We start from the raw sequence: 27751 nt of genomic DNA on the forward strand, positions 1-27751 counted from the left end.
ACATAAGTTTAAGCTTACCCTTTTCTTTTACGGGTTCGCTTTCTGCAGAGAAGGGAAAGCTGGCACATAGGGTATCAAAACTGGCACACAGATCCTGGGGGCACATTCATTTAGCTTCCTTTTGACTTCTGAGGTTTTAGCAGTCGTGGGTTAGGTTTTTGAAGATGCATGCCTGGTCTGTTCCCATAGATTTAGCATTGAAAAATACCTCCACCTCTTGTCTGGCCAATGGATTGAAAAGACCTTTGGGAATTTTGGTTGGCAGCCTGTACAAAACCCAGGTGTGGGGGTTTGGGGGGGGGGTTTGGTCTTTTTTCTTAGCTGCTAGATGTTTATGGAGAATCTCAACCATCCAGGTCATGGTTGTCCCAAAGGTGTTGTTTTTTTCCCCAGAAGGTAATTGTACTTCTTGTTTTTTTCTTCTTCTTTGAAAAGGTTTTACTTCTCATCTGAAGAAGCTTCTTGGATGAGAAGTGAAATGTTTTCAAAGAAAATAATAATAAAAAAAAACCCCAAGAAAATCCAGTTGCCTTTTGGGACTTCTTAGCTGCTAGTTTTCTGATCATCCTCATTGCTTGTCTTGGCAATTGTGACGGTTTGGTTCCTTTTAAGGTTTTGCAGCTAGCACAAGACCAGGGGTAGTCAACCTTGGCTCTTTTATGACTCCTGGACTTCAACTCCCAGAATTCCTGAGCCAGCATGGCTCAGCTTAGAAACCTCTCCCTTTCCCCTCAGCATGCCTGGCTCAGGAATTCTGGGAGTTGAAGTCCACGAGTCACAAAAGAGCCAAGATTGCCTACCCCTGCACTAGACACAGTACAGGCAGTCCTCAATGTATGACCACAGTTGAGCCCCAAAGTTCCATTGCTAAGCAAGACAGTTGTTAAGTGAGTTTTGGGCCATTTTACCACCTTTCTTGCCCCAGTTGTTAATGGAATCACTGCAGTTGTTAACAACACAGTGGTTAAGTGAATCTGACTTCCCCATTGCCTTTCTTGTCAGAAGGTTGCAAGAGGTGATCACATGATCCCAGGACACGGCAACCGTCCCAAATGTGAGTCAGTTGCCAAGAGTCCGAAATCTGTTCACGTGACTCTAGGGATAGTCAACAGTTGTAAATGTGAAAACTGGGCACAAGTCTCTTTTTCAATGCTGTTGTAACTCTGAACGATCACTAAATATATGTTTCTATCTGTATTTTAAATGCTGTCTGGCCAGCGCAGAATGGAGTGGAGAGATTCGCAAATCTTATACACCTTTCATTAAATATGAAAATATAATAAACCTGTATTTTGATCCAGTGGTTAACAGCCTTTGAAATCAGAGAAGTAGCTTTAATTCCTTTCTCTCTCCTGAATTTCATTGGGTTGGCCTACTTTACTGGTCTATTTAAAAGATAAATATGGGGTGGGAGCGAGACAACCGTATGAGCTTCTTTTAGCTTAGAAATTTTCTGGGAGACAAATATAATTAAACATAGCCCTGCAATTCAACCCTTACTTGTGGTTTTTATTGCACTCTAAAGTCAGGAGTAAGTCCTCTAGATTCTCCATCCTGTGGTCCAGAAGGCTACTGAAAATCCCACTTGATGTGGGATGAACTTTACAGCTCATTTATGTTGGCTGGTTTGCCATCTTGCATTTTGTTAAAAAGAAAACAACAGCCTTCACAGTTCTACTTCGTAGCTTGAGAAGTCTCTGTTCTCTTGGCCAGCCCCCACTTTCAACAGCAAGCTGTTTTTTCAACACAACAATAATATACCCATTTCTTTCTGTAAAGCAACTTGGAAGCTCAAGTGAGATTTATGCTTTATTGCATCCAACTGATTTTGAAACCTAGCTTTTTTTTTATTAATTCACAGCAGCATCTGGCTAAAGAGGAGGGCAAGGGGATTGTCAGACCCATAAACCAGACACAGCTGAGTCATTCTGGAAGAATATGATATGGTTGGTAGACAACCGTGTCCTCCTAAAACCAGTTTGCAAAGAAGAAATAATGATATATAGTGCAGTCCTCTGCAAGGCTATTCAGAAGTGAACCTCAGCTGAGTTTAGTAGGAGTTACTCTCAAGTGTCCTTGACTTACAACAGTTCATTTAGTGACTGTTCAGAGTTACAGCGGCACTGGGAAAAGTGACTTATGACCGTTTTTGACACGACCCATGCAGCATCCTCGTGGTCACTTGATCAAAATTCAGACGCTTGGCAACTGGCATGGGTTTATGATGGTTGCAGTGTCCCAGCGTCATGTGACCCCTTTTTGCGATCTTCTGACAAGCAAAGTCAATGGGGAAGCCAGATTCAACAAACAACTTCGTTACTTTTGCAACAGTGGGAAATATCTGTAGCTCGGGTGTAGGATGAGGGTGAAGGTTCATTCTCCGAGTTGTGGATCGGTTTCTGAACGTTTCGCTACCAGCCTAGGTAACATCTTCAGCGGAGTTTAGGGGATGCCAATGTTCTTCTGTCTGTAAGGGTTTCAGGTACGTTGGGTGTGTCAAGTGAGGGTCTTGTGATAGGTCTTGTGATGATGGGTCAGGTGTGAGTCATCAGTGAGAGACTTGTGATGGATGTTGTGATGGGGAGGTTACATCATTGGGGGGAGTGAACTGCTGGTGGGGGGCCTTGCGTGGGTTGATTGAGGGTCCGTGCAGTCTCTGCTTGGCTGTGTGGTTGATTTGGATTCCGAGGGCTTCGTAGGCTGGTTGTAGATCAGTGTGCCCATTGATGTGTACCTCCCAGTGACCCTGACCTGATATAACCTCCCCATCACAAGACTCATTGATGACTAACACCTGACCCATCACAAGACCTGTCACAGACCCTCACTTAGCAACATAAGTGATAGTCATAAGTTGAAGAATACCTGTACCGATATCATCGTTGTCAGCCATTCAGCCGCTCTGTGGATTGGCATTCTCCATGCCCCTCTGTCTCACACCACCTCCTGCAGATCCATCATGGTCATCTGGTGTCATCCTTTACCGTGTCCAGCCAAGAGCTGCTAGGGCAGTTCCTTCTCCTTTTTTGGCTGATCGCTCCTAGCACAATTGACTTTTCGAATGAGGAACAAAGATGATCAAGGGGCTGGAGGCTAAAACATATAAGGAACAGTTGCTGGAATTGGGCATGTCTTAAATTAATGAAGAGAAGGATGAAGGGTGACATGATAGTGGAGTTCCAATATCTCAGGGGCTGCCCCAAAGAAGAGGGAGTCAAGCTGTTCTCCAAAGCACCTGAAGGCAGGACAAGAAGCAACGGATGGAAACTAACCAAAGAGAGAAGCAACCTAGAACTAAGGAGAAAATTCCTGACAGTTAGAACAATTAACCAGTGGAACAACCTGCCTCCAGAAGTTGTGAATGCTCCAACACTGGACGTTTTAAAGAAGAGATTGAACAGCCATTTATCTGAAATGGTATAGGGCAGTGGTGGCGAACCTATGGCACGCGTGCCAGAGGCGGCACTCAGAGCCCTCTCTGTTGGCACGTGTGCCACCGCCATCAGTAGCTAGTCCATCAGGCTGCCACCGCCACCTGGTGCAGGAGCCCCGCTCAGCACAAAGGAGGGGAAGCGGCTGATTAGCAAGCTCGAGTAGAGGTGGTAGAGCAGAAGTCAACAAGCATTGTCGATTGGTGGATTGGAAGAAAAGGGAGGGGCTGCAAATTGGGCAGGGCTAGCGCCTGCGTGATACTAACTAGCCCTGCCCTGTTCTTGCGTGGTGCAGCGCCTTGTATCTGCACCCCGTGGTGTGGCAGCAGCCATTTTTGCACCTTGCAGCACGGTGGTCCATTTTTGCACCCCTGGTTATTGCGTGCCGAAGCGGCACTCAGAGATGCTTCCCTGCCCCCCCCCGCCCCGAGGGCACCACAATGCTGATGCGGCCCTGGCACTTTGCGATAAATAAGTGGGTTTTGGGTTGCGGTTTTGGCACTCGGTCTCTAAAAGGTTCGCCATCACTGGTATAGGGTTTCCCACCTGAGCAGGGGGTTGGACTAGAAGACCTCCAAGGTCCCGTCCAACTGTGTTATTCGATTCTATTCTAATTTGAAAAATTACTGCATTAACAAATCTGCATTTGGTTGTAAGGCTAATGTCTTTATTCTCCCAGATGTTATTCATGGCAGACATTCCAGTGTCTAGCATTAGTGGTCAAGGCAAATTGGTGCCAGATTAGAGTTAATGGACTTCAAGAGGTTTGGACTTAGGTCTCTTATAGGGCACAGAGACTCCAAACTGACGAAACGTTTGACCCTGCCCTCCAGCTCAGCCTGGTCTTCTTCTTGTTGTGATTCAGGGTCAGCCTGTGGGTTCGGCAGTTGGGTCGAACGACTCAGAGGAGGAGGAGGGGGGTGTTGAAGAGCTTGCTGAGGGGGTTGGAGAGCTTGATGAGAGCCCTCAGCCAGGCCCCTCTCACCTGGTCACGACGCAGACCCAGCTGTGTGAGCCTGACAGCGTGGATGAAGATGACCCACAGCTGGCCCTGTTCAAGGACGCCCGACGCAGGAGGCAGTCAATCAGGAGTAAACAGAGGAAGGCAATGGGGCTCCTTGGAAGGAGGCAGAGAGAAGCCACGCCCTGAACTGTATTTAAGGGGGAATGCGTGGGAGGGCTGGTTTGCTGAAGGCAACCGCTTGAAAAGCTCCTGTTTCTTGGTTCGTGTCTTGTTCTATTTGTTTTTGTATCAGTAAATTTGGCAGGCGTAATTCCAGCCTCTTGCCTTCTTGTAAAAGGGGTTGTCCCTGTCTTTTCTGCAGGGCCGGTAGCAGGCTGGTACAGAACACTTCTACAGAAAGGTCTCATCCCTCTTCTGTCCTTTTGGTCCTACGTGTCTGGATATCACAAGCAGAACTAAAAGCCCCCACATTTTTAGCCTTGATTTGGTGCACATACACTATTTTTTCTCACTCTCCCCCTATTGGAAATGTTCCTGAAGAATTCTGCACAACTTGTCCAAAAAAAAAAAGGCAATGTGAAGACTTGGGTTTTAAAACATTCACACTGGGTGATTATTACAGAATATCCATCCAATTTCTTTCTAATATTTCCTATGCACTTTCCCTTCTCTTCTCCCACACCCGGCTTTCTTCTTTTTTTTTTTTAATGGCTGTCCTAAATTTGAAAAGGTTTTTATTTTTATTTTTTTTAAAAAAAGGATATAAACCACACGAAGATGTTCCTACCGATCTAGGAGATCGTTATGGACTTCTGTTGGTTGCTGCTGCAACTTACTTACTAATTTGTCAGTGAATCGAGGTGAATGTACGTATCCCAGGATACTGTTGTGGGATCCAATCTGGGTTGGTCACCAGAGGTTTTTGTCTTCTGGACTCGTTCTGGAGCCCATCCTGAGGGAACTTCTCTCTGATAACCCAAAGCCCAAAGGGACATTCCCCTGAAGATGGGTTCCAGCATGAGTCCCGGTGACCAACCCAGATTGGATCCTACAAATCAATCAGCCCTGGAGATGTTGGGAACTTTGATCTTTTTTTGCTAGAGCTATTGAATGAAGCTCTGCTGGTCTTGTAATTGTTGGCTCTTCCATTGGATTTGAAGGCCCCCAACTTTGAATTTTCAATGGCCTTTTTCCTTTCAAAGGGAAAGGAAATTTTATATAGTGGATTCTTCCTATGGGCTTCACCCTTGGGGCTGAGCAGTGGCATCCGAGGAGTGGTCAGCATTACGGTGCTGTCGTTTTTTATCTTTATTTGTTTTAGAGGCATGCAGGGAAGGGGCCGCTGTGCGAGGTGACGGCTATTTAGTGTGTTTGTCTAATTAACTTTTGGCGAAAGATTCCGAACCATTAAGAAGCTAGTTAGTAGCGCTCCGGAATAAACACATCTGGTCCTGCAAAGAGGTTCTGCCTGGCGATGGGTGACAGATGTGCTGATGGCTCCCTCTGTCCTCTCCTTTAAATAATTAACAATGTGCTGGTGGACATGTCCTCAAAGCCAGCTGTTTGCTCCACCCTCATTAGCTTGCAGCATCTAGTCTAGTGCGAGCTTTTCTTTTGGCTTTTCCAACAAAAGTCTTTTGCTGGGCAGGGGTTGTCACATCTTTTGAAATAAGACTAGACATTTGGCTTCTGGGGTTTGCAAAGGCACTTGAGGAGTTTGCAATATAGCCCAGACCACCCGGGTGAGAAAGCGTTCGTTGGCTTGAGAGATTGATCTCTGCTTCTAGACACAAAAGGCATCTTGACAAATGCCACCCAGATGTTTTCATTGTTTAGAGGTGGTGGTGAACATCCCTCTTTCGAAAGTGGTGGTGACTTGTCTGAAGAATTATTTTCCCGGCTGTCCATCCTGGAACATCTGGGGGCTTATGGGGAATTGCAGCAATGGAGGCAGAGAAGAGGAGACAGAAAGAGCTGTCGGTAGATTTGTAAAGCCTCTCTACTCCATATTCTTATCTGAAAGTCTGGTTTTGTACAGCAGTGGATGCTCTGATTTGGACAACAGGAAGACCAATGCTTCGTTGGCTTTATTCGCAAGAAAATATACATCTTAGTACTCTATGTGGTTTAAGTCTGTTGGTGGCCAATGAGACAGGCCACAAAGAGCAATATTTAGTACTTCACTTTTTAAAAAAAACATCCAAACTTCATTACATTTTATACTGACTGGCAAAGCAATTCTCACTGGCTGCTTCTTGTGATTTGGGCTGTTTCTGCAGTCTTTTTTTTTTCCTAAAAAAAATAAATGTTTTTTCCCCCCCACAACAGTCAACAATAGCGCAGCTGTCCTTCTGTCTAGTAGAGATCTCAAACCTGCAATTTGGCAAGAAGAAAGGAACAAATTGGATAAATACCAGTAAGCGGTTGCAAAAAGGGAGGAAAAAAAAGACTGAAATGAACTCTACAACTTGTTTGATAAAAATGATTTAAAGAGGCATATGGTATAGTTAAGAATGCTTTCAAAAACATTGGCCTACTTTTGTGAATCGGTTTTTGCATTATTTTAAAGTTATTAAAGCTAAAAGAAAGTGAAGTCAGGATGTGAATGGCATATATTTAAACCATACATCTCTCTCTCTCCCCACAAGCAATGCACATCATCCATTGATAATTCAGGACAAAGTTGACCTAAGGACAATGCTTTTAATTAATCAACCTTTTAATTAATTAATAAGTAATTTAATGAAGAGAAGGATGAGGGGTAACATGATAGCAGTGTCCCCAATATCTCAGGGGTTGCCACAAAGATGAGGGAGCCAAGCTATTCTCCAAAGGACCTGAAGGCAGGACAAGAAGCGACGGATGGAAACTAATCAAGGAGAGAAGCAACCTAGAACTAAAGAGAAACTTTCTGACAGTTAGAACAATTAACCAGTGGAACACCTTGCCACCAGAAGTTGTGAATGCTCCAACACTGGAAGTTTTTAAGAAGAGACTGGACAGCCATTTGTCTGAAATGGTATAGGGTTTCCTGCCTGAGCAGAGGGTTGGACCAGATGACCTCCAAGATTCCTTCCAAATTATTATTATTATTATTATTATTATTATTATTATTATTATTATTATTATTATTATTATTATTATCACAGTCAGCAAGATGTTCAGACTGGATTTGGCATTTTTGTCTACCTATCGAGTCTTTACCAAGGACCTGGGATAGGCAGATGTGGATGTTTGATGGTATTATACGTATCATTGCAGGATGGAAGCAGTTCCTAGTAAGGCTGCCTTTTGCAATTGACTAATGGCGAATTTGTCAATAATAATAATAATAATAATAATAATAATAATAATAATAATAATAATAATAATAATAATAATAATACTTTTATTCATTAAACATGAACTTCCGTCAACTGAACACTCAAATTGACTGGCACTAATGGTTGACACAGGTTGCTGCTAGCATCCTAGGTATCAACCAGGTATCTCCTTAAAATGTAAGATGTTCCAAGTAGCGCAGTTTTTTGTAGCTTTGCTGGAGTTATTTCAGGAAGCTGCAATTTCTTGATGTGTTTTGGAAAGTTTTTGGAAGACCTCCAAGGTCCCTTCCAACATTATTATTATTATTATTATTATTGTTGTTGTTTTTGTTGTTGTTATGTTACTGAAGATGTGGGGCTGTTGATAAAAATGGGTCGGGTGAGGATCACTGTCTGTCAGGATTATTTTGGTTGGGACCACTTTCTCATGGCGGTCAAGATCCCGTGCAGGTAGTCCTCGACTTATGAACACAATTGAGCCCAAATATCTGTGGCTAAGTGAGACAGTTGTTAAGTGAATGTTGCCCCATTTTATGACCTTTCTTGCCACATTTTTTAGGTGAACCATTGCAGTGGTTAAGTCAGTAACAGGGTTGTTAAGCGAATCCGGCATTCCCCATAGACTTTGCTTATCAGAAGGTCACAAAAGCGTATCACACAACCCCAGGACAATGCAACCATCCTAAATATGAATCAGTTGCCAAGCATCCCGAATTTTGATCACGTGACCACGGGGATGCTGCAACTTATGAGAAAAATATTCATAAGTCACTTTTTTTCAGCGCTGTTGTAACTTCGGTCACTAAGTGAATGGCTGTAACTCAAGGACTATCTATAGTTGAGCCCAGGATTTGGAGAGTCTTCCACATTTCTTTTTGCCAAATTGCAGGTTTGAGATCTCTACTAGACAGAAGGACAGCTGTGCTATTGTTGAGTGTTGGGGGGAAAAAAAACACATTTTTTAAGGGGGGGGAAAGGCCGCATAAACAGCCCAAGTCACAAGAAGAGCCCAGTGAGAATTGCTTTGTCCTGGCACCGCTTTTGCGACCTTCGTAAAATGGGGCAAGACTCGCTTAGCAAGGGAAATTTTGGGCTCAAGGACCACCTGTCTGCTTGTGACATGAGTGCAACTAGTTTTCACCTTCATTGCTTCCTTTGCTTTCCCAAATTACCTCAGATATTCTTCCAGCCATCCAAGGATCTCCCAACAGCGTGCTAAGTCTTATTAATAATAACTAACCATTATTCCATGCTGGCTGGGGAAATCTGGGAGTTGAAGTCCACAAGTCTTAAAAGTTGCCAAGTTTGGAGAGCCCTGATAGATGGGCCTAATTTGATTTGGAGATTTGAAATTTGGAGAGCGTTTGACCTTCAACAGCCATCCAGTTTGATTCTGGCCACCTCAAGATGTAACTCAAAAGTCTCGTCCAAACGTCAGAAATAGGGAGGGATCAAACACGTCCAGCTGCTTCATTTTCTCTGACAGAAAGAGATGAAAAGAGTGGGAATGGCAGATCTTTAGAGAGCATGCAATCTTCCAGCTGGAGGTCATCAGAGCTTTCACCCCAACCAATGTTTGAAATATTTCCTGGAGAGAGAATAGAGATGTAGAAAACCAGCACAGCGCCTCCAAATGATCTAGCAAAGATCCTCCATTATGTCAATTAAAAACAGCATGGAAAGGGCGCCACTTTGAAATAAAACTTCCCAAACTATCTGAAAGCATAGTTATTGCTTTCTGCACCCCAGGGGGTGGGCGGGTCAGATCTGGCGAGTGGCACTAACAAACGCACACTGACTTGTCCATGTAGGGTATTGTGCTTTGCGGCTTCCGATTACTGGAGGGTTGAGATATCAAGAGCGTCGGCATAATAGTTTGGCCTGGGAAGAGGCCCCCTCATCGCTCATTTCATTGAGGTGCCAGGTCAGCAGGGCATACTTAGCAAAGCTTGGCCTGATCCGAGGAGGACTCATTTGTTTTAGTGTTGTGCCTTGCTGGCAATGTTCTCTGTTGGTTATTTAGGAGAAGCAGTCTAGTACAGTGAATTACAATGCCGCAGAGGAAGTTGACACAGAGAGCAATAAACGGCCCTTATTGCTGTCTCCCCCTGTCTCAAAAGCGGTAAACATTTAGGTAGTGCCTGTATTAGCCTGGCACCCATTCACACATTATTGAGTGCTCCAAACCTGCCCCAGTCATGCCCAATGTAAAAATCCAATTTGTCTTGACAGGGCACCCTGAGCTGTTTGAGCCTATACTGGTAGTCCTGGGCTCACATCCGCAAATGAGCCCCAAATTTAAGTTGCTAAGCGAAACATTTGTTAAGTGAGTTTTGCCCAATTTCTTGCCACAGTTTTGTTAAGGGAACCACACGTGCCTGGCTGAGGAATTCTGGGAGTTGAAGTCCACAAGTCATAAAACGCCACGTTTGAAGACCCCTGCTGTAGTGGTTAAGTTAGTAACACGGTTGTTAAGTCAGTCCGGCTTGCCTGTCGACTTGGTTTGTCAGAAGGTCGCAAAAGGTGATCACGTGACCCGGGGACTCTGCAACCGTCATAAACCGAAGTCAGTTGCCAAGCGATTGAATTTTGGTCAGCTGACCATGGGGATGCTGCAACAGTTGTACATATGAAAAAAAAGGTCACAAGACACCTGTTCAGTGCTGTTGTAACTTTGAATGGTCACTAAATGAATAGTTAAAAGCCCAGTCTGAATGAGGATTTTTGTTGATTAAATGCCTGAGCACATAACACTTGGAGATGGGAATAATTAATGTTGAAAAAAGAAAGGCAGATTCTGAGGTTTGCACGTTAACGCATAGCGTTGCCGGTGAATTTCACAAATCTTCTGAAAATAAGCATGTTTCCATGTACGTTTTACAAACAAATCTTTAGGGGACATTTCAGGTCTGTTTCAATCTGTCTTTCAGTTATAAGAAATCTACAATCCTGAATACAGTTAGCCCTCAAACTTAATGACCACAATTGAGCCCAATATTTATGTTGCTAAGTGAGGCATTGGTTAAGTCGCTGGGGAATTCTGGGAGTTGAAGTCCACACGTCTTCAAACGGCCAAGGTCGAGAAACACTGACATAGAGGATAGTTGAGATAAACTGTCATCTAGCTGGCAGTTCAGCCTGAATAAGTAAAATGCTCCTGAGACCGTAAATCCACAAACATCTATTTTTATTTATTTATTTTATTTTAATCCCATTTATATCCCGCCCTTCTCCGAAGACTCAGGGCGGCTTACAATTTAAGCACAAACCAATGTGCTTAGCAATAGCCTTCATTCTATGTATATGCCTGCTTATTATTAGGGCTTTCGCCCCCCCCCCCCAAGCGGCATTATTACAAAGTCAGCTTCTTGCCCCCAACAATCTGGGTCCTCATTTTACCTACCTCGGAAGGATGGAAGGCTGAGTCAACCTTGAGCCTATGAAAATCTGACTCTTGCTGAGACTGTTCGAATTCAGACCAGGAGCTGCTGAGCATTAATCCTTAACATGTGTTTGGGTTTTCCCAAAGTTATTTGAAGAAAGATGAAACCACTTTCCTATTTATGTTTCTCTGCTGCCTAATTTCTCTTTTGTCGAAAGCCCCACCAAGTCCTAATTAGGGGCCTTTATGCTACTTCTATGTTGTTGGCGTGGTAATTAGGGTGTTTATTGCCAGGCCTGACATTTTTATGGACATGAGTGAATCCATGTAATTCTTCACATCTCAAGAACTCACAGTTGGGTTGACCACTCAGATCTTTTTTTTTTTTCAGATAGTTATTTTTATTACTTCCATGCTCCTGGGAGGACAGTTGAGCTAGGATTCGTGGTTATGGTTTTCTATTAGTAGCGATATTGGTCATATAAGTCTTTTGTAAGTTAAGTTGAGTCCAGGGTCTCATTGGGCCATTGGCCAGCAGGATGAGTCGCTGGGACTGCCTTTCTACCACTGAATGTTTCTTAAGTGTAACTTGGTCTACCAATCTGTTTCCAGATCCAGTACAAAGCTTTGATACTGGGTCTCTTGAATATGGACCAAGAATATTTATCTATATCCACTCAGCTCACTTTATAATGCCCTGGGTAAGACCACACTTGGAATGCTGCATCCAGTTTTGGTCACCACAATGTAAAAACAATGTTGAGACTCTAGAAAGAGGGCAGAGAAGAGCAACAAAGATGATCAGGCGTCCAGAGGCCAAAACATATAAAGAACAGTTGCTGGAATTGGGTATATTTAGTTCAGTGAAGACAAGGACGAGGGGGGACATGATAGCAGTGTTCCAATATCTCAGGGGCTGCCACAAAGAAGAGGGAGTCAAGCTATTCTCCAAAGTACCTGAAGGCAGGACAAGAAGCAATGGATGGAAACTAATCAAGGAGAGAAGCAACCTGGAACTAAGGAGAAATTTCCTGACAGAACAATTAATCAGTGGAACAACCTGCCTCCTGAAATTTGGTATAGGGTTTCCTGACTGAGCAGGGAGTTGGACGAGATGACCTCAAAGGTCTCTTCTAACAACAACATCAACAACAACAACATCGTTGTTGTTATTACTATTACTATTATTATTGTTTTTGTTTTTGTTGTTGTTGTTGTTGTGTGTTATGGTCCACGGGGTTGCAAAGAGTTGGACACAACTTAGTGACTGAACAACAACAAAATGCACTCAAGTCTTGAGTAATCTATGGAGGTCTCTCATCCAGAAGCCCTGTGAAGTAGAAAAGTCTTATCGTTTACATGAGACTTTTCTTATTTATTTTTTGACTTACAACCATTTAAAGTTTAAAGTTACAAAGGCACTGAAAAATGTGACATAACTACTTTTCATATTTACCACTGTTGCAGCATCCCTGTGATCACGTAATCAAAATTAGGGTGCTTGGCAACTGGTTCATATTTATGACGGTCTCAGCGTCCCAGAGTCATGTCAACGGGAAGCCAGATTTACTTAACCGGTGTTACTGTAGTGATTCACTTACCAACTGTGGCAAGAAAGGTCGTAAAATGGGCCAAATGGGGCAAAACTCACTTAACTGTCTCTCTTAGCAATAGAAATGCTGTGTTCAGTTGTGGCTGTAAGTTGAGGACTTGTCTGTAGTTTAATTCTGAATTTTTGCTTTGAACTTTTTAAGAAACCAGTTAACACCATTAAGACTTGGCTCAAATGTCACATTCTCTGTTTTAACTATATCTGGTCAATCCACTATATAAGTATACTATTAAATGTTGTGTTTTTTTCTCTTTTTTGCCCAGAACTATGGATGTCTACGTTAGTTTGAATCAAGGGCAATCGCTCATTTCCAGCTCTTTAACCATTACGGCAACAGAATGTGTAAGTACACAGCCAATAAGAGCCAGAAAGAAGTATATTTATATCTGGGAGGCTATATTTTTAAAAACAAAACTAGGTAATCCATATCTGAGTATCTAATTTTAAAAGAGGCTATAGTCATGAGATGCATCCGAAGCCAGGCATACTTGCTTTCACTTTTATTTTTAAAAATGGCAGAGATTATTTATTATCCTAAGAGTTTCTATGGAGATTCTTAGTCATCCAGGTCTTAGTTGTAATATAGTTTTTATTAAGGATTTTGATTACAGTAATTAAAAACTAATACACCTAAATGTGAAAAAAGGAAAATCAATAGAGAAATTATAATAAATAATAAAAATAATAAAAAGTGCAAAGGAAAAGAAAGGGTAGGAAAAAAGAAAAGAAATAGATAAAGATGACTTCCAGTTTTCATTACAAGAGGGGACAAATTGTCCTTGGTCACCCAGGAAACCTCTTTGGCACTTGCTGCTGTTATTTACATACAAGGATTATTTGCTAGTAATGCACTCAACGGCTCATAAAAGGCTCCTAAACCCACTTCCCTTGAGAGGCTCTGTGGAGAGGCATCTCTAGCCTCTTTAAAGAACAAACCACACTTTTCTTTCACCTCTGGAAAATGGCCCCAGGAGATTTATTGCAAGCAAGTTTAGATCATAATGATCATCTTCCAAAAGAAGGATTCCCCCCCCTCTCTCTCTCTCATTGAAAATTAAACACACGTACTCAAAAGCCTCTTGGTAATGCCTGCGTTGCAGCAATCTGACAAAAATGCAGATCAAATTCATTTTATGGACATTATTTTACTGTTTTGGTGATGTTTATTAGTTTCTGGGTTAATGAAAGTTTTTGCCAGAAAAAAATATGAACAGCCCACCCTTGGTCAACCAGTAAACATAACAACATGTTTAGATTTTTAAGCAGCTGGAATTCAATGTCTATATGTTTGCAGCAATACAGGCAGTGGCAGGATTCAGCCGGTTCGCACCACTTTGGCAGAACCGGTAGCTAATTTTTTGTTGCCCAGGCCCAGAATAGCCCGGGAGCGGCATCCACACAGAGAACTGGTTGTTCACATGTTTGAATCCCACCACTGAATACAGGGTAAACTCAGTTGTCGAGTTTTTCCATCTCTGTGAGTCTTAAAAATGTTTCCTGATTCAGAATCTGAAAAGGCCCATGTGCTGCTTAATAAAGGAAATCCACAGGATGCTTTTAGGCTGAGCTTACATAGGCATTTGCTATCCCAACCTTTTATGTCACTTTCATAAACAGGAAACATATTTGCTGACTTCTACTGGCAGAGAAAGCCGCAGCTTTTCATCCAAAACATGAAATCCCAAACATTAAAAAAACCCTGCTGAAATGCAAAGTTGGCCTACAGAGTCATAGTGCATATTATGTCTTGGGCTCTGATGAGCAGGAACGAGAACATGCAGATGAGTACAGACAAACTCATACTTTATTTAAGCAGAAACTGTACTGAGATATTGGAGTCACCCTGCTTCAATATATAGCCAGGCCCTATGGTATTAAGCAATCGGATTGAAGCTATACTTGCTGCCCAAAGTTGACCAATGGCAAGATATTCCAAAAGCCCAGTACATAACACCCCTCCCTCCTAAGATCAGGCTATAACACCCTTGACAATTGTCAAGGCCCAAAAACTAAAATAATATTAAACAATAATAAATGTGATGTTTTATTAAGCCAAGGTAGTTAGAAGTCATTACGCGACCTTCTCAGGAGAGTGGACTACAACGAAATTAAAGAACAATATGTCAATGCAATATGCTACAAAGAGATAAAACAACGTCTCATTGAGCATGCCTTACAGCAGTTACAATTTACCCCCAATTTCTGTAGGTAGTGGCAATATATATATATATATATATTTATATTTATTAAATTTTTATACCGCCCTTCTCCCGAAGGACTCAGGGCGGTGTACAGGGCAATAAATATCAAAATACAAAGTACAAAAGTTAAAAAAACATTAAATAATTGTGCCCGATATAATACAATAGTTAAAAGCCATGTTAAAACCCAAACTCCGAACCCATCAGACCAGGCCGGCTTGTTCAAATAAATAGGTTTTTAGATCCCGTCGGAAGGAGCGAAGGTCATACAATTACACATCACTTTATTTTACAACATAGTCTTTAAGATATGCTGGGGTTTTATGTGGTCTGGATGAATGCCTTGGAGTTCCAGTCACTTTGTGGTCTACCAGCTTACCCGGTGGGCTGGGTAGACCCATGTTCCCCTGAGCTCCTGTGTCCGGGGGAGTTGAATTGCTCTGGCTGGCCTCTTCTGGTGGGCCCACCCCAGAGTCTGACTGTTTAGCAGAGTAGGCACAACGGTCGCTGAGATTGCCTGGTCAGGGGTTCCATGTTGCACTTCTGAGCTGCCATGTTCCTCTTCTGGATCAAATTCCACTGCAGAAGGAAAACCCTGGTGGTGCTGGTGTGAGCTGGCCTGGATGCCAGCTTGAGGACCTCGGGAGGGACTTGTGCCATAGTCCTCACTTAGTGACCACTCAGGGAATCTTTTTCTAAGTTGGTCAATATGTCTTCTGACCAGTCGCCCTCCCTCCAACACCACTTTGTAAGATAGGGGTCCGGATTCTTTGACCACCTGACCAGGAACCCCCAAGTTTCCAGGCCTATAGTTCCTGGCCCAAACCCAATCACCTGTTTGTAGCCCCTTCGGGGGTTTTGGTTTAGAGGCTTCGGATGCCACTCTGTCTGGATGCAACCTGTCTGGATGCAGTGAATTAATCGCCTTCCCCAACGAAGCTCAGCAGGACATTTTCCTGTAGCTGTGCAGGGTGTAGTGTGTTGACAGAGCAAGAAATCTGCCAGTCTATGGTGCCAGTCACCTGTGATGATGCGCTTGAACGCCTCCTTTGTTGTCCTCACCATGCGTTTGGCTTGTCCATTTGTAGAGGGGTGAAATGGTGCAGACGAAGCATGTCTGATGAGGTTAAAAGCCTGAAATTCAGCAGCAGTGAATTGAGCCCTATTATCAGAAACCAAAACATCAGGCAACCCATGTGTTGCAAAGAGTTTTCTCAGCACCTGGATTGTCCTAGCAGTAGTCATATTAGGGACTGGAACTACTTCCAGCCATTCTGAGTGGCTATCCACTACTAGCATAAAAAGCTGTCCTTGGAAGGGCCCAGCATAGTCAATATGAACCCTAGACTAGGGGGTATGTGTTTCTTCCCGACTATGAACTGGGGCCTGAGGTATTTCAGGCCTAGACCTCTGACAGGTATAGCAACCATGATCCTCCATAGCCTTATCCAGGCCAGGCCACCAAAGGTAGCTTCTAGCCAAAGCTTTCATCAGTACAATGCCTGGATGGCCTTCATGTAAGGAATGTAAGACTGTCCGTCAATGATGTGGGAATAATAACTCTGTTGCCCCATAATATACAGCCCTTATGTGCAGACAATTCATGTTTCCTGACAAAATAACTTTGGAACTCGGGGCCTGGACTTTTTACTGACCAGCCTGTGTGTACTCATGACAATACTCTGTTCAGAATTATATCTGTAGCAGTCTCAGCAGCAATATCCCCAGCATGGAGGGGAAACTCAGGTAAATCCTGAATAGACAATATTTTAGCAGCAGGAGCTGGATCAGGATCCATCAGTGGCAGTGGTAATCTGCTGAGGCCATCTGCATGGCCCATTTCCTTTCCAGGTTTGTGAACTAACTTAAATTTGTATGCAGCCAAAAATATAGACTATCTCAGCATTCTTGGAGACAGTATGTGGGGAGTTTGCTTATCTGTGGTGAATAAGCCCCAAAAGGGTTTGTGATCAGTGAAGACAGTGAAATCCCTGCCATATAAATAATCATAAATTTTTTTGACTCCAGCCACTATGGCTAAGGCTTCTTTATCGATCTGTGCATAATTACGTTCAGCAGCAGATAAGGTTCTAGAATAGAACGCAATAGGAGCTTGTTTCCCATTCTTCTCTATGTGGCTTAAGACTGCCCCCACCCCGTAGGGAGATGCATCACATGCAAGACATATAGGTTTAGACTCAATGTAATGAGCTACAGTGGACTTTTCTGAAAAGAGGGCCTTTAGATCCTGGAAACTTTTTTCATGTAATTCAGTCCACTTCTAAGGGGCTTTTTTATCAAGTAACCTGTGGAGGGGCTCAGCTATTGCAGCCTTATGAGGTAGAAATGTGTGATAAAAATTCAGGAGCCCCAAAAATGCTTGCAGCTCTGCTTTTGATTTTGGGCTAGGAGCCATTTTGATGGCCTTAACTTTTGACTCAGCGGGGTGAATCCCACTAGCATCGATACGGAAACCTAAGAATTCCGTTGAAGAAACCCCAATACTACATTTGTTTTTCTTTAACTTGAGGCCCGCATCGCGTAGCCTTTGTAACACAGCCCTGAGCCTGTTGGCCAATACTTCTGGGGATTCCCTGGCAATGAGAACATTGTCAAAATAAGGACAGACATCCTGAATTCCTTTAAGTGTGTGCTCCATAATTCCTTGGGAAATGCCTGGTGCAACGCTAACCCCAAATTGCGAGCATTTGACTTTGAATGCTCCTCTATGAGTCACTATAGTTTGAGCCGTGGCTGTGGCCTCGTCTACCGGCAGCTGCTGATACACCTGCGCTAAATCAAGTTTAGCAAAAATGGTTCTCCCTTGTAAAGAGGCTAAAATATGGCTGACTATCAGGACCAGGTATGCATGTTGATATAAGGCTTTATTTAATGTGCATTTGTAGTCTGTGCAAATGCAAACCTCCCCGTTGGGCTTTAGTGGGGTGACAATAGGAGTTTCCCACTCCCCCTATCAACAGGCTGCTATACACCTTGCTCTACTAACTTATTGATTTCAGAATCGATTTTATGTTTTAAGGTTAAAGGAACTCTGTGAGGTTTGATTCTTATCGGAACAACGTTAGGATCTAATTTAAAAGAGATGGGTGGCCCAGTATAAGTTCCTAGTTTTGACTTGAAAACATCCGCAAATTCCTCAGAAACAGCCTTGAGGTCTGCTGTCTGTGTCAGGTTAATGCCTGTTATTTGAATGCCCAAAGCCTCAAACCAATCAAGTCCTATAAGACTTGTTTTAGGGCCCTCTACTACTATGACATCCAGGTGCCCCAAAAACCCTTTAAATTTCACTAATAAGGTGGCTTCACCCTTAACTTCAACCCAAGCATTCTGAAAATCTGTAAAAATAATGTCTGACGGTCTTAATGTGGCCCACTGTCTGCTGCGTCTGCATACAAGGTTGAATGTGTCGTGTGAAATAATTGAGACCGCCGAGCCGAAGTCCAATTCCATTTTGCATGGAATTTCTTGTAGCTATACTGAGAGCTTAAGTTTAGGCTTAACGGGACGATGAGCCCCAGTGCGACAAACGCTTCTCTGGCTCCTGAAGAACCCCACACTGACTGGACCCAGGGCCCTAGTACCTTTCCTAGTTGGTTCCTCCGACTGGTGCTTGGGTGGCCTGTCTCTGGCGAGCTCTGCATACCACTGCGATGTGCCTGGTCCTACCATAAGCTCTACATGTGACTGAACGGAATCTGCAGTTTGCGCGGGAGTGGTTGTGGCTGGACTAGAACTCGCAAGTCTCCTAGTCTCTAGGCTGGGTGGGCAACTACTATGGCAACTTTACTACTTATTGGCTGGCTCAGGAATTCTTGGAGTTGAAGTCTACAAGTCATAAAGTTGCCATAATTGCCCACCCTGTTCTGGGCCAGCACCGTGACTATTTTTTTTAAGTCAATTATAAGCTTTTCATCCCAACAGTCTATATCAGGGGCCTTCAAACTTGGCCCTTTTATGACTTGTAGATTGTGTCAGCGATCCCGTCATATGACAAGAAAGGAATCTGCAGACACACCAAAGTCAGTATCCTATTTTGTCTCGGTCCGATTTAGCATGATTCAGAAAGAGATCCCTGCCTTTTCATTACCAGAAACGTGAATTAAATTTTATGATCTTTCTGTCTCTTTTTTCGACAGACAAATGGCATTGTGGCACTGATAATTATCCTCATTTTGTTACTGTTGCTGGCGATTGCTGCTCTGTGGTGGTTTTGGCCTCTGTGTTGCAAAGTGGTAAGTAAAATTTTTCCCTCTCTGGGAGTTGAAGTCCACATTTCTTAAAGTGATTTCTTAAACAGTGATCTGTTGTCTTCACTCAGTTTGGGTGAGCAGCAGCATAGCCAATGTAGTGTTATTGATTTGCTCGTAATCAAACTGGCGAAGGAGGCATCTTTTCTTGCAAACCGAATGCAAATGTAAATATCATTGCAACCAGCACCTTTGTCTGCTTTTACTGAACTGCTGGCTCATCAGCAAGATCCTAATTGGTTGACTTCTGGAGTTTATATTCCGGCACCCTTCCGTCCTAATTAGCATTCCCTTGAATTCCCTACTGAACTAATTTAAAAAAACACACACATGGAACCGACGCTAATATCTGGATAAATCCCTCTTTACCTTTAAAAGCTTCTTAATAGGGTGCTATGAGAAAACAGCCCTGAGTTCTAAAATCCCAATTTTATCCCAAAGTGTAGTCTTTGAGATAGTGACAGTTGGCCCAAGATAAGGCACCGCGTTTTATTGCGGTGATAGCATATATGCTGACTTTAGCTAGTCCTCGATTTACAACTCTTCATTTAGTGACCATTCAAAGTTACGAGGTCTTTGAAAAAAGTGCCTTGTGACCGTTTTCCCCACTTAACGACCGTCGCAGCCTCCCCCGTGGTCATGTGATCAAAATTCAGATGCTTGGCAACTGACTCGTATTTATGACGATTGCAATGTCCCGGGGTCACGTGATCCCCTTTTGACAAGAAACTTCAGGGGGGAGGGGGGGGAAGCCAGATTCAATTAACAACTGTGTTACTAACATAACAATCGCAGGCGTTCACTTCACAAAGGTGGCAAGGAAGGTTGTAAAACGGGGCAAAATTCACTTAACAACTGTCTTGCTTAGTACTGGAAACTTTGGGCTCAACCGTGGTCATAATTCGAGGACTACCTGTGTTGTAACTTCAATTCCTGCATCCCCCCCCCCACGGAATGGCATAAAGCTGGCCTTCTCTTTTTCAACAGCCGGCATCGTTGTCGTTAAAGCCCGATTTTTGCCATTTCATCTCAGCTCGCGCCTGCCCGAATCTGTATTGCGGGACAGGAATGGAACAAAATTTACATCGAAGGAGGACATTTCCCTTTTTCCTTTTTCCTCCTCTCTTCCTGACCGTTCAGTCTTCCTCGTTGGCAGCAGCCAGTTGGCATCTCGCGTGTCCATTGAATTGGGGGCATCCTGCTTTAATTGTTGGCAGGAGCCAGTTGGTGGGTTTTATTTATTTATTTTTTGACTTGATCTGCCGTCCGCGCAGGCATCGCCAGGCTGCGGAGTGCCTTTCCTCCTTTGTTAAAAAAGTGTTGGCTGTTGACAGTTTGTTCGCTCTTTCGTGAGCATTAGCGAACATCTGACTGCATCAAGCTGGCTTTGGGCTCTCGTGCTGACATTTTATAATGCCCACCACATTCAAGCACTGGAGAAGTGTTAACGAGCACACAAAGGGGCAGTTGCCCGAAGACACTCATTTATTAAAACAATAAATAAAAATGAACTCAGTATCTTTACCTATCCTCTGTCTTCCTGCCTGCCTACCTACCTACTTACGTATCTGTCTATTTGTCCATCTGTCTGTTTAATTATCTATTAGGGAGGAAAACCGGCTGTGTTCTAAAACGGAGTCTTACATCCCCCCCCCTTGTTTGGCTAAATAAACACCCAGCAGCCTGTTCTTGACAATGATAATAATACCAAACCCTACAAATTGGAGAAGACTCAAACTCTGCATATGGTAAACAAAATGGAGATTTAGTCTCCTGGGCTCTTGCAATGGTGTTTAAGAAATGTGAATGAAATAGAAATACTTGACATCTTGGCAATATTATGTCTTTTAACATGTGCAAGTTCTCAGGATGAAGGAATTACAGGCGCTCTTCCTTTCCTTTCCACCCCCCCCCCCCGGAAAATAAAGGAGAGCTTCCTCAGCCGGTTTTGAGGGAAATGATGGATTTAAAGGGGGCCCCATGCTGTTAATAAAGTTGATTTAATTAAAATGCTTTGGTGGGGGAGAGATCTTCTCCATTTTTGTTTCTTTGTAGGGGAGTGTTAAGCCTTAAGTGTTGTGCCCAATCTGAAAAAAAAATCCTAGTAACCATAGTTTATATAGAATTAAGCCAGATACATACCGCAGAATATAAAATCGTTGCAATACAAAAGATCTTCAGATTTGCTACTGTTAACGTTAATAGAGGTGCAGCCTGGATCCAACTGGAAATTTGATCTCATTATTTGGAAGGCGGCAGTACAGGAAGTCCTCAACTTATAGCCATTCATTTAGCGACTATTCAAAGTTACAATGGCACTGAAAAAAAGTTACTTGCAACCATTTTTCACATGGCCGTTGCAGCATCCCCACGGTCACATGGCCAAAATATCTAATGACTGTAGGCCAGGGGTCTTCAAACTCTGCCCTTTTATGACTCGTGGACTTCAACTCCCAGAATTCTACAACCAGTGTCCCTGGCTGAGGAATTCTGGGAGTTGAAGTCCACGAGTCATAAAAGGGCCAAGTTTGAAGACCTCTGCTTGCGGACTTCAACTCCCAGAATTCCTCAGCCAGCGTGCCTGGCTGAGGAATTCTGGGAGTTGAAGTCCACAAGTCATAAAAGGGCCAAGTTTGAAGACCCCTGGTTTTAATGAATATTTGCCATTCTCTCCTTTATCATCTAATTTGTCCCTTCATCAATAGGTTATTAAGGACCCTCCTCGGCTACAGCCTCCAGTTCCAATAGAGGTAAGCTTCCAAACTGTTCCGATGGCTTGCTGTTTACAAAAGCAGATCACCAGGTTGCCAATGACTCAGAAATACAATTTAAGGTTGAGCCCGACTTGATTTATTTGTCTCATGAAGGATCCCTCTGCTTTTCCCGTCATGCAATAGTTGGCGATATAAATAAATGGTGAATTTGAAGGTGCGTAGGATGGGGGCACTAGGAGGAGAAAGAAGCAGAAATGAGTCAATTATCTTCAAATAACCATTTTTTCCCCCTCATTCCCGGGTCAGAGTACTAAGTGAGCCTGCCGTTCACCACAGTGTATATATCTGCCATAAGAGAACATGTCAGGAGTTCACGTGAACACATTTCAGCCATGTTTTTACTGTGTTAGGCAGTTGTGGATCCAAACACACCCATGTGTAGAAGAATCCTTTGATAAAGAGTAGATGTCTCCTATCAATACAGGATCTTTGGGGAATTTTTTTTTCCCCTCACGAAATGGGAGCATGGCCTCTTTAGCCATATTGAAACCACTCTCTTTGGGATTGTTCATAAAATTGTGTGATCACATCCATCAACTTTAGCTGGGTATCCAAACGAGTTAGCTATAAAGAAAAGGGTGGGGGAGTTGGTCTGTTAAAGCACAGCATTCCTTTTTATAGGGTGCACTATGTTAGCTAGATTGGTTATCCCCCAAAGTGCACAAGTGAAGTGTTGCAATGTGGCAACTCAACAGGAATTGGATTGTAATAAGCACTTCAAAACACATTCCACTGCAAATTGATTTTCCTTGCACATAACCAAGATGCTCAGTTTATGCATTCTGTGGCTAAGGATGCCAGCAAGTATAATAATTCGCAGACTATCTTAACTCACTCCAACAAAGTGGTAATAATCTTCTGATCCGGCTATATTAAACGCCTTGCACATCTGCATTTTTGCTTCGGTGTTCTACCTGATAAACCCCCCTGTTAGTTTTGCACTTTTTATTTTGTCTTTGTACATTGAGAGGCCCTAAAAGGGGTGTTAGGACATACTTGCAGTGCAGCCTTAAATTCAGTCAAGAATTGTGACAATCCCTTCTTCCTTGGAAATGCAGAGAATACTCTGTATTTCTTTAGGGGAAATTACAACGGCTATCAGCCGAAGTTGGCTAAGCATGTAAACCTGCGGTATCTTCCAGATGTGTTGATGCTGCAGCTACACTCATAGAAAGACCACTGGCCCTACTGGCAGAAGAAAATGGGACCTGTAGTGCCAACCCCTTTGGGGCAAGGCTGCAATAAGGCGTGTTTGAATACACACACCCCAATTCTTTTCCCCAGTACATTTTCTTTCTAAATCAGCTGTCAGGGAGGCTTGGGAAAGATGTTGGCTTGCTAGGAGCCCTTCATTTCAAGGCACCAGGCTAGAATACGGGAGATGGTGAGTTCTAGTCCCACCTTAGCCAGGAAAGCCAACTGGGTGACCTCTAACACAGTGCCTACAATATGCTCCCCATTCTGTAACCAGTGCAGCTACTAAACCACAATTGCTGTCAGTTCTGGATTCATGGCCTTTTGCTGAAACGCTTGGCATTTTGTGTCATTCACCTTTTTCAAAAAAACACAAAAGTTTCCCCACTGTTTAATGCTCTGCAGTTTTTTAACGTGACGGGGGTGGAGGACATGTTCTCTTGGGAAGAGGCTCCCTTTCAAAGGATCTCCTGAAGCAGGGACTGCTCGCATAGGCATCAGCAGAACTAACCTAAGCTGGATATAATAACCCTTAACGTTTATACACCAACTTGGGGATCAGTTGTCATCTGTTATTTTATCTGTCATGTTAAGCCATTAGGGTAGAAACCAAGGGTCAATGAGTTCTTGTCTCACCTTAGGCATGAAGGCTGGCTGGTTGATTTTGGGCCAGTCACCAGGAGATGGCGAATTCTAGTCCAACCTTAGACATGAAAGCCAACTGGGTTACTTTGGTCCAATCACCAGGAGATGCTGAGTTCTAGTCCCACCTTAGCTATGAAAGCCACCTGGGTTACTCTGGGCCAATCACCAGGAGATGGTGAGTTCTGGCCCCACCTTAACCATGAAAGCCAACTGGGTTACTTTGGGCCAATCACTAGGGGATGGTGAGTTCTAGTCCCACCTTAGCTATGAAAGCCACCTGGGTTACTCTGGGCCAATCACCAGGAGATGGTGAGTTCTGGCCCCACCTTAGCCATGAAAGCCAACTGGGTTACTTTGGGCCAATCACTAGGGGATGGTGAGTTCTAGTCCCACCTTAGCCATGAAAGCCAACTGGGTTACTTTGGGCCAATCACCAGGAGAAAGTGAGTTCTAGTCCCGCCTTAGCCATGAAAGCCAACTGGGTTACTTTGGGCCAATCACCAGGAGATGCTGAGTTCTGGTCCCACCTTAGCCATGAAAGCCAACTAGGTTACTCTGGGCCAATCACTAGGGGATGGTGAGTTCTAGTCCCGCCTTAGCCATGAAAGCCAACTGGGTTACTTTGGGCCAATCACCAGGAGATGCTGAGTTCTGGTCCCACCTTAGCCATGAAAGCCAACTGGGTTACTCTGGGCCAATCACTAGGGGATGGTGAGTTCTAGTCCCGCCTTAGCCATGAAAGCCAACTGGGTTACTTTGGGCCAATCACCAGGAGATGCTGAGTTCTGGTCCCACCTTAGCCATGAAAGCTAACGGGGTGACTTTGAGCCAATGTGTCTCTCATCCCAACCAACCTCAAAGAGTTGTTGTTTTGGGGAAAAGACAAAGAGGCAGGTGTGTTGGATATGTTTGCCAGCTTGAGTTACTTGTAAAAATAATAAAAGGCAGCATACAAATAAATAAATACAGAAGGTCAGCTTGATGGAGGCAGTGTCGCACCCTTATAATGCTCCGCCTTCCCTCTGTTGTGCATGCATTGTACATCACACAAATGCCCCGAGAGGTGGAGCTTGTGTTGCAAGATATTGCATTCATCGTTTTGACAAAAGGGGGACGGTGTCTATGGATGCCTGTCTGGTGTCATCTAATGCATTCTCAGTGAGTTACAAGGCGTGTCTTTAATTATGAAATGTGCACTACTTGAGGCAGACAAACTACCCTTCTTTTTGAAATTAGATAAGTTTCACATTCTAGGAAGAAGGCGTTAGCAAACTGCTTTCAGTGATTGATGAGAAAACTACAGAGATACGTCTGTGTAGTCACCAGTCCTTCAGCTCAGCCCAAAGGAGTCTTTACCAGTTTTTTTTCCCTTAAATATATATATATATATATATATATATATATATATATATATATATATATATATATATATATATATATATTCAATATTCAGAAGGTTCACGAGAGCATTTCAAATAAGCTTTTTATAACCCGATGCACTCTTGATACGTTGGACTGCAAACCCCCAAGTTCCTAGCAAGAATGGCCATATGGACTGTGAATTTTGGAAGTTGAGTCCCTCAAATTAGAAGGGTAGCAGATTGTGGAAACTTTGTTGGTCCATAACTCATTTAGCTTCTGACACTGATTCTGGTGTATTTGCTGTAGATTTTTATGCCTTTGTTTGATGGAAGGGTTTTAAATTGTGAAAAATGGTTAATGGCTATATTTAAGCTGTGTTAAACATGCTGACAATTTTGTTCAATTAGTTGGGGGAATGGTCTAATTCCAAAACCTCTTTATCACGAAAAAAAATTAAAATAAAATAATAAAGCAACAGGTTTTTGTCCTGTTTTTAGCTTGCGGTAAAACTAATATTTTATGCCACTCAAAATATATGTGCGGTATGTAGGAAGCTCCTCCGCAACCATTAATTTGACGTTTATATTTTATGTCAGCAGTATAGCTTATTGTCTTTAATGCAGGTAGTCCTCTACTTACAACAGTTCATTTAGTGCCATCCGCAGTTACAATGGCACTGAAAAAAAAGACTTATGATCACTTTTTCACACTTATGACCATTGCAGCATCTCCATGGTCATGTGACTTACATTTGGATGCTTGACAACTGGTTCATATTTATGACCACTGCAGTGTCCTGGGGTCATGTGATCACCTTTCACGACCTACTGGCGAGCAACGTCAGTGGGGAAGCCAGATCCACTTAACAACTGTGTTATTAATTTAACAGCTGCAGTGATTCACTTAATAACCGTGGCAAGAAAAGTCATAAAATGGGGCAAAACTCACTCAACCAATTTTCTTCACTTAGCAACATAAAGTCTTGGGCTCAATTAGGGTCGTGAGTCAAGGACTGCTTCTGTTTTCCTTGTGTTCTCACTGTTTTGCCTCACATCACTTTTAGGAAAAGGTTGCCTGCGAGTAAGCTGGTTTTAGATATATATATATATGAGGAGTTTTGTTATTTTTCTTTCTTTCCAAAAATCTAAATTTATTCCCACTCGCCCCCCAAAAAATGTTCTTGGATTTTTCTCAGGAGGAAGAAGATCCTTTGCCTTCCAAAAAATGGCCGACAGTGGACGCTTCCTACTATGGTGGACGAGGAGTTGGTGGAATTAAAAGGATGGAGGTCAGTAGCGTGGAATTGAGTACTGCCGTAGGAGATGTAACATTTATTTTATTTATTTTTATTTTATTGGATTTGTATACTGCCCTATTCCCATAGGACTCAGGGCGGTTTACAGGGCAGTTAAAACCATGAATACAAAAAATAAAAACAATTAAAACAAATTAAATTCAAGCCCCAAGAGTAAATCTAAAACCCAGTTAAATTAACAACCCCACAGTCTGGACCAAATAGATCGAAGAGCCAAGTCTTCAGGTCCCGGCGAAATGAGCGAAGGTCGGGGGCAGTCCTAAGTTCTGTGGGTAGTTGGTTCCATAGGGCAGGCGCACCCACAGAGAACGCCCTTCCCCTGGGAATAACCCGCCGGCATTCATTAACCGGCGGTACCCTGAGAAGGCCCTCCCTGTGGGGGCGCACAGGACGATGGGAAGATGATGCCGGCAGCAGGTGTTCCCTTAGATATTCCGGACCCAAGCCATTTAGAGCTTTATAGGTCATTACCAGCACCTCGTGTGAGTTGAAGGGAGTTGCTGACAGCTACCGTGGTGCTGTGTGGCTGGATGTGAAGCTAAGCCAGAGCAACTGGGCTTCGACTTTGATGGGGCAGCAGCTGAACCTTATGAATTGTTAGGTTCAGTTGTTAATTATTGCAAAACATTGTGCAGCTTCCATGGAATCTGATGGGCTTGGAAGAATGTAAAATGTCAAGAGATGGAGCCACCTCTTTGGGGCTGTTGTATTATTGATTAATGATATCGTTTTATGATTATGAAGTACACTGCCTTAAGTACTTTTGCTAGAAAGCAGCTGTGACTTTGGGTTCTCCTCCAGGAATTGAGGTGGAATAGCAGTTATAGCAATGCCTGCAAAGCACGATGATCCCATTAGATCCACTGGGTGGTCCATTGTTCTGTTGTTGTTTTGTTTTGTTTTGTTTTCACTGATGTGAGAATCAGTCCTTACCTTCTCTCTACAGCAACTTTATGCTTGCTGTGCTCAGATTATTCCTTGTTGTTGTTAGCTGCGAAGTCGTGTCTGACCCATCGTGACCCTATGGACAACGTTTCTCCAGGCCTTCCTGTCCTCTACCACAGATTATTCCAACAGCATGAATAAATAACAATTGCTAACTTTTTTAAAATTGTTCTAAGACAGAGGTGGGCAACTGTGGCCCTTTTATGACTGGTGGACTTCAACTCTCAAGAGTTCTGGCTCAGGAATTTTGGGAGTCAAAGTCCACCAGTCATAAAGAGGCCATAGTTCCCCACCTCTGTTCTAAGATGACATTGCCTTCAGCACTGCTTCTTCTT

At 43.2% G+C, this 27751-nt stretch overlaps 1 protein-coding gene across 1 annotated transcript in view; it reads left to right on the top strand.

Moving 5' to 3' along the window:
* ANTXR2 (ANTXR cell adhesion molecule 2) overlaps positions 1-27751 on the top strand; it is a 148713-nt gene that overhangs the window by 54125 nt on the left and 66837 nt on the right. The window contains exons 11-14 of the mRNA XM_083367172.1: positions 12976-13054; positions 19071-19166; positions 21887-21931; positions 26352-26444. Coding sequence (XP_083223298.1) covers positions 12976-13054; positions 19071-19166; positions 21887-21931; positions 26352-26444 — 313 coding nt within the window. The remainder of the gene's footprint in view (positions 1-12975; positions 13055-19070; positions 19167-21886; positions 21932-26351; positions 26445-27751) is intronic.

The sequence above is a fragment of the Vipera ursinii genome, assembly GCF_947247035.1.
Source record: "Vipera ursinii genome assembly, chromosome: 7".
NCBI classification, from domain to species: domain Eukaryota; kingdom Metazoa; phylum Chordata; class Lepidosauria; order Squamata; family Viperidae; genus Vipera; species Vipera ursinii.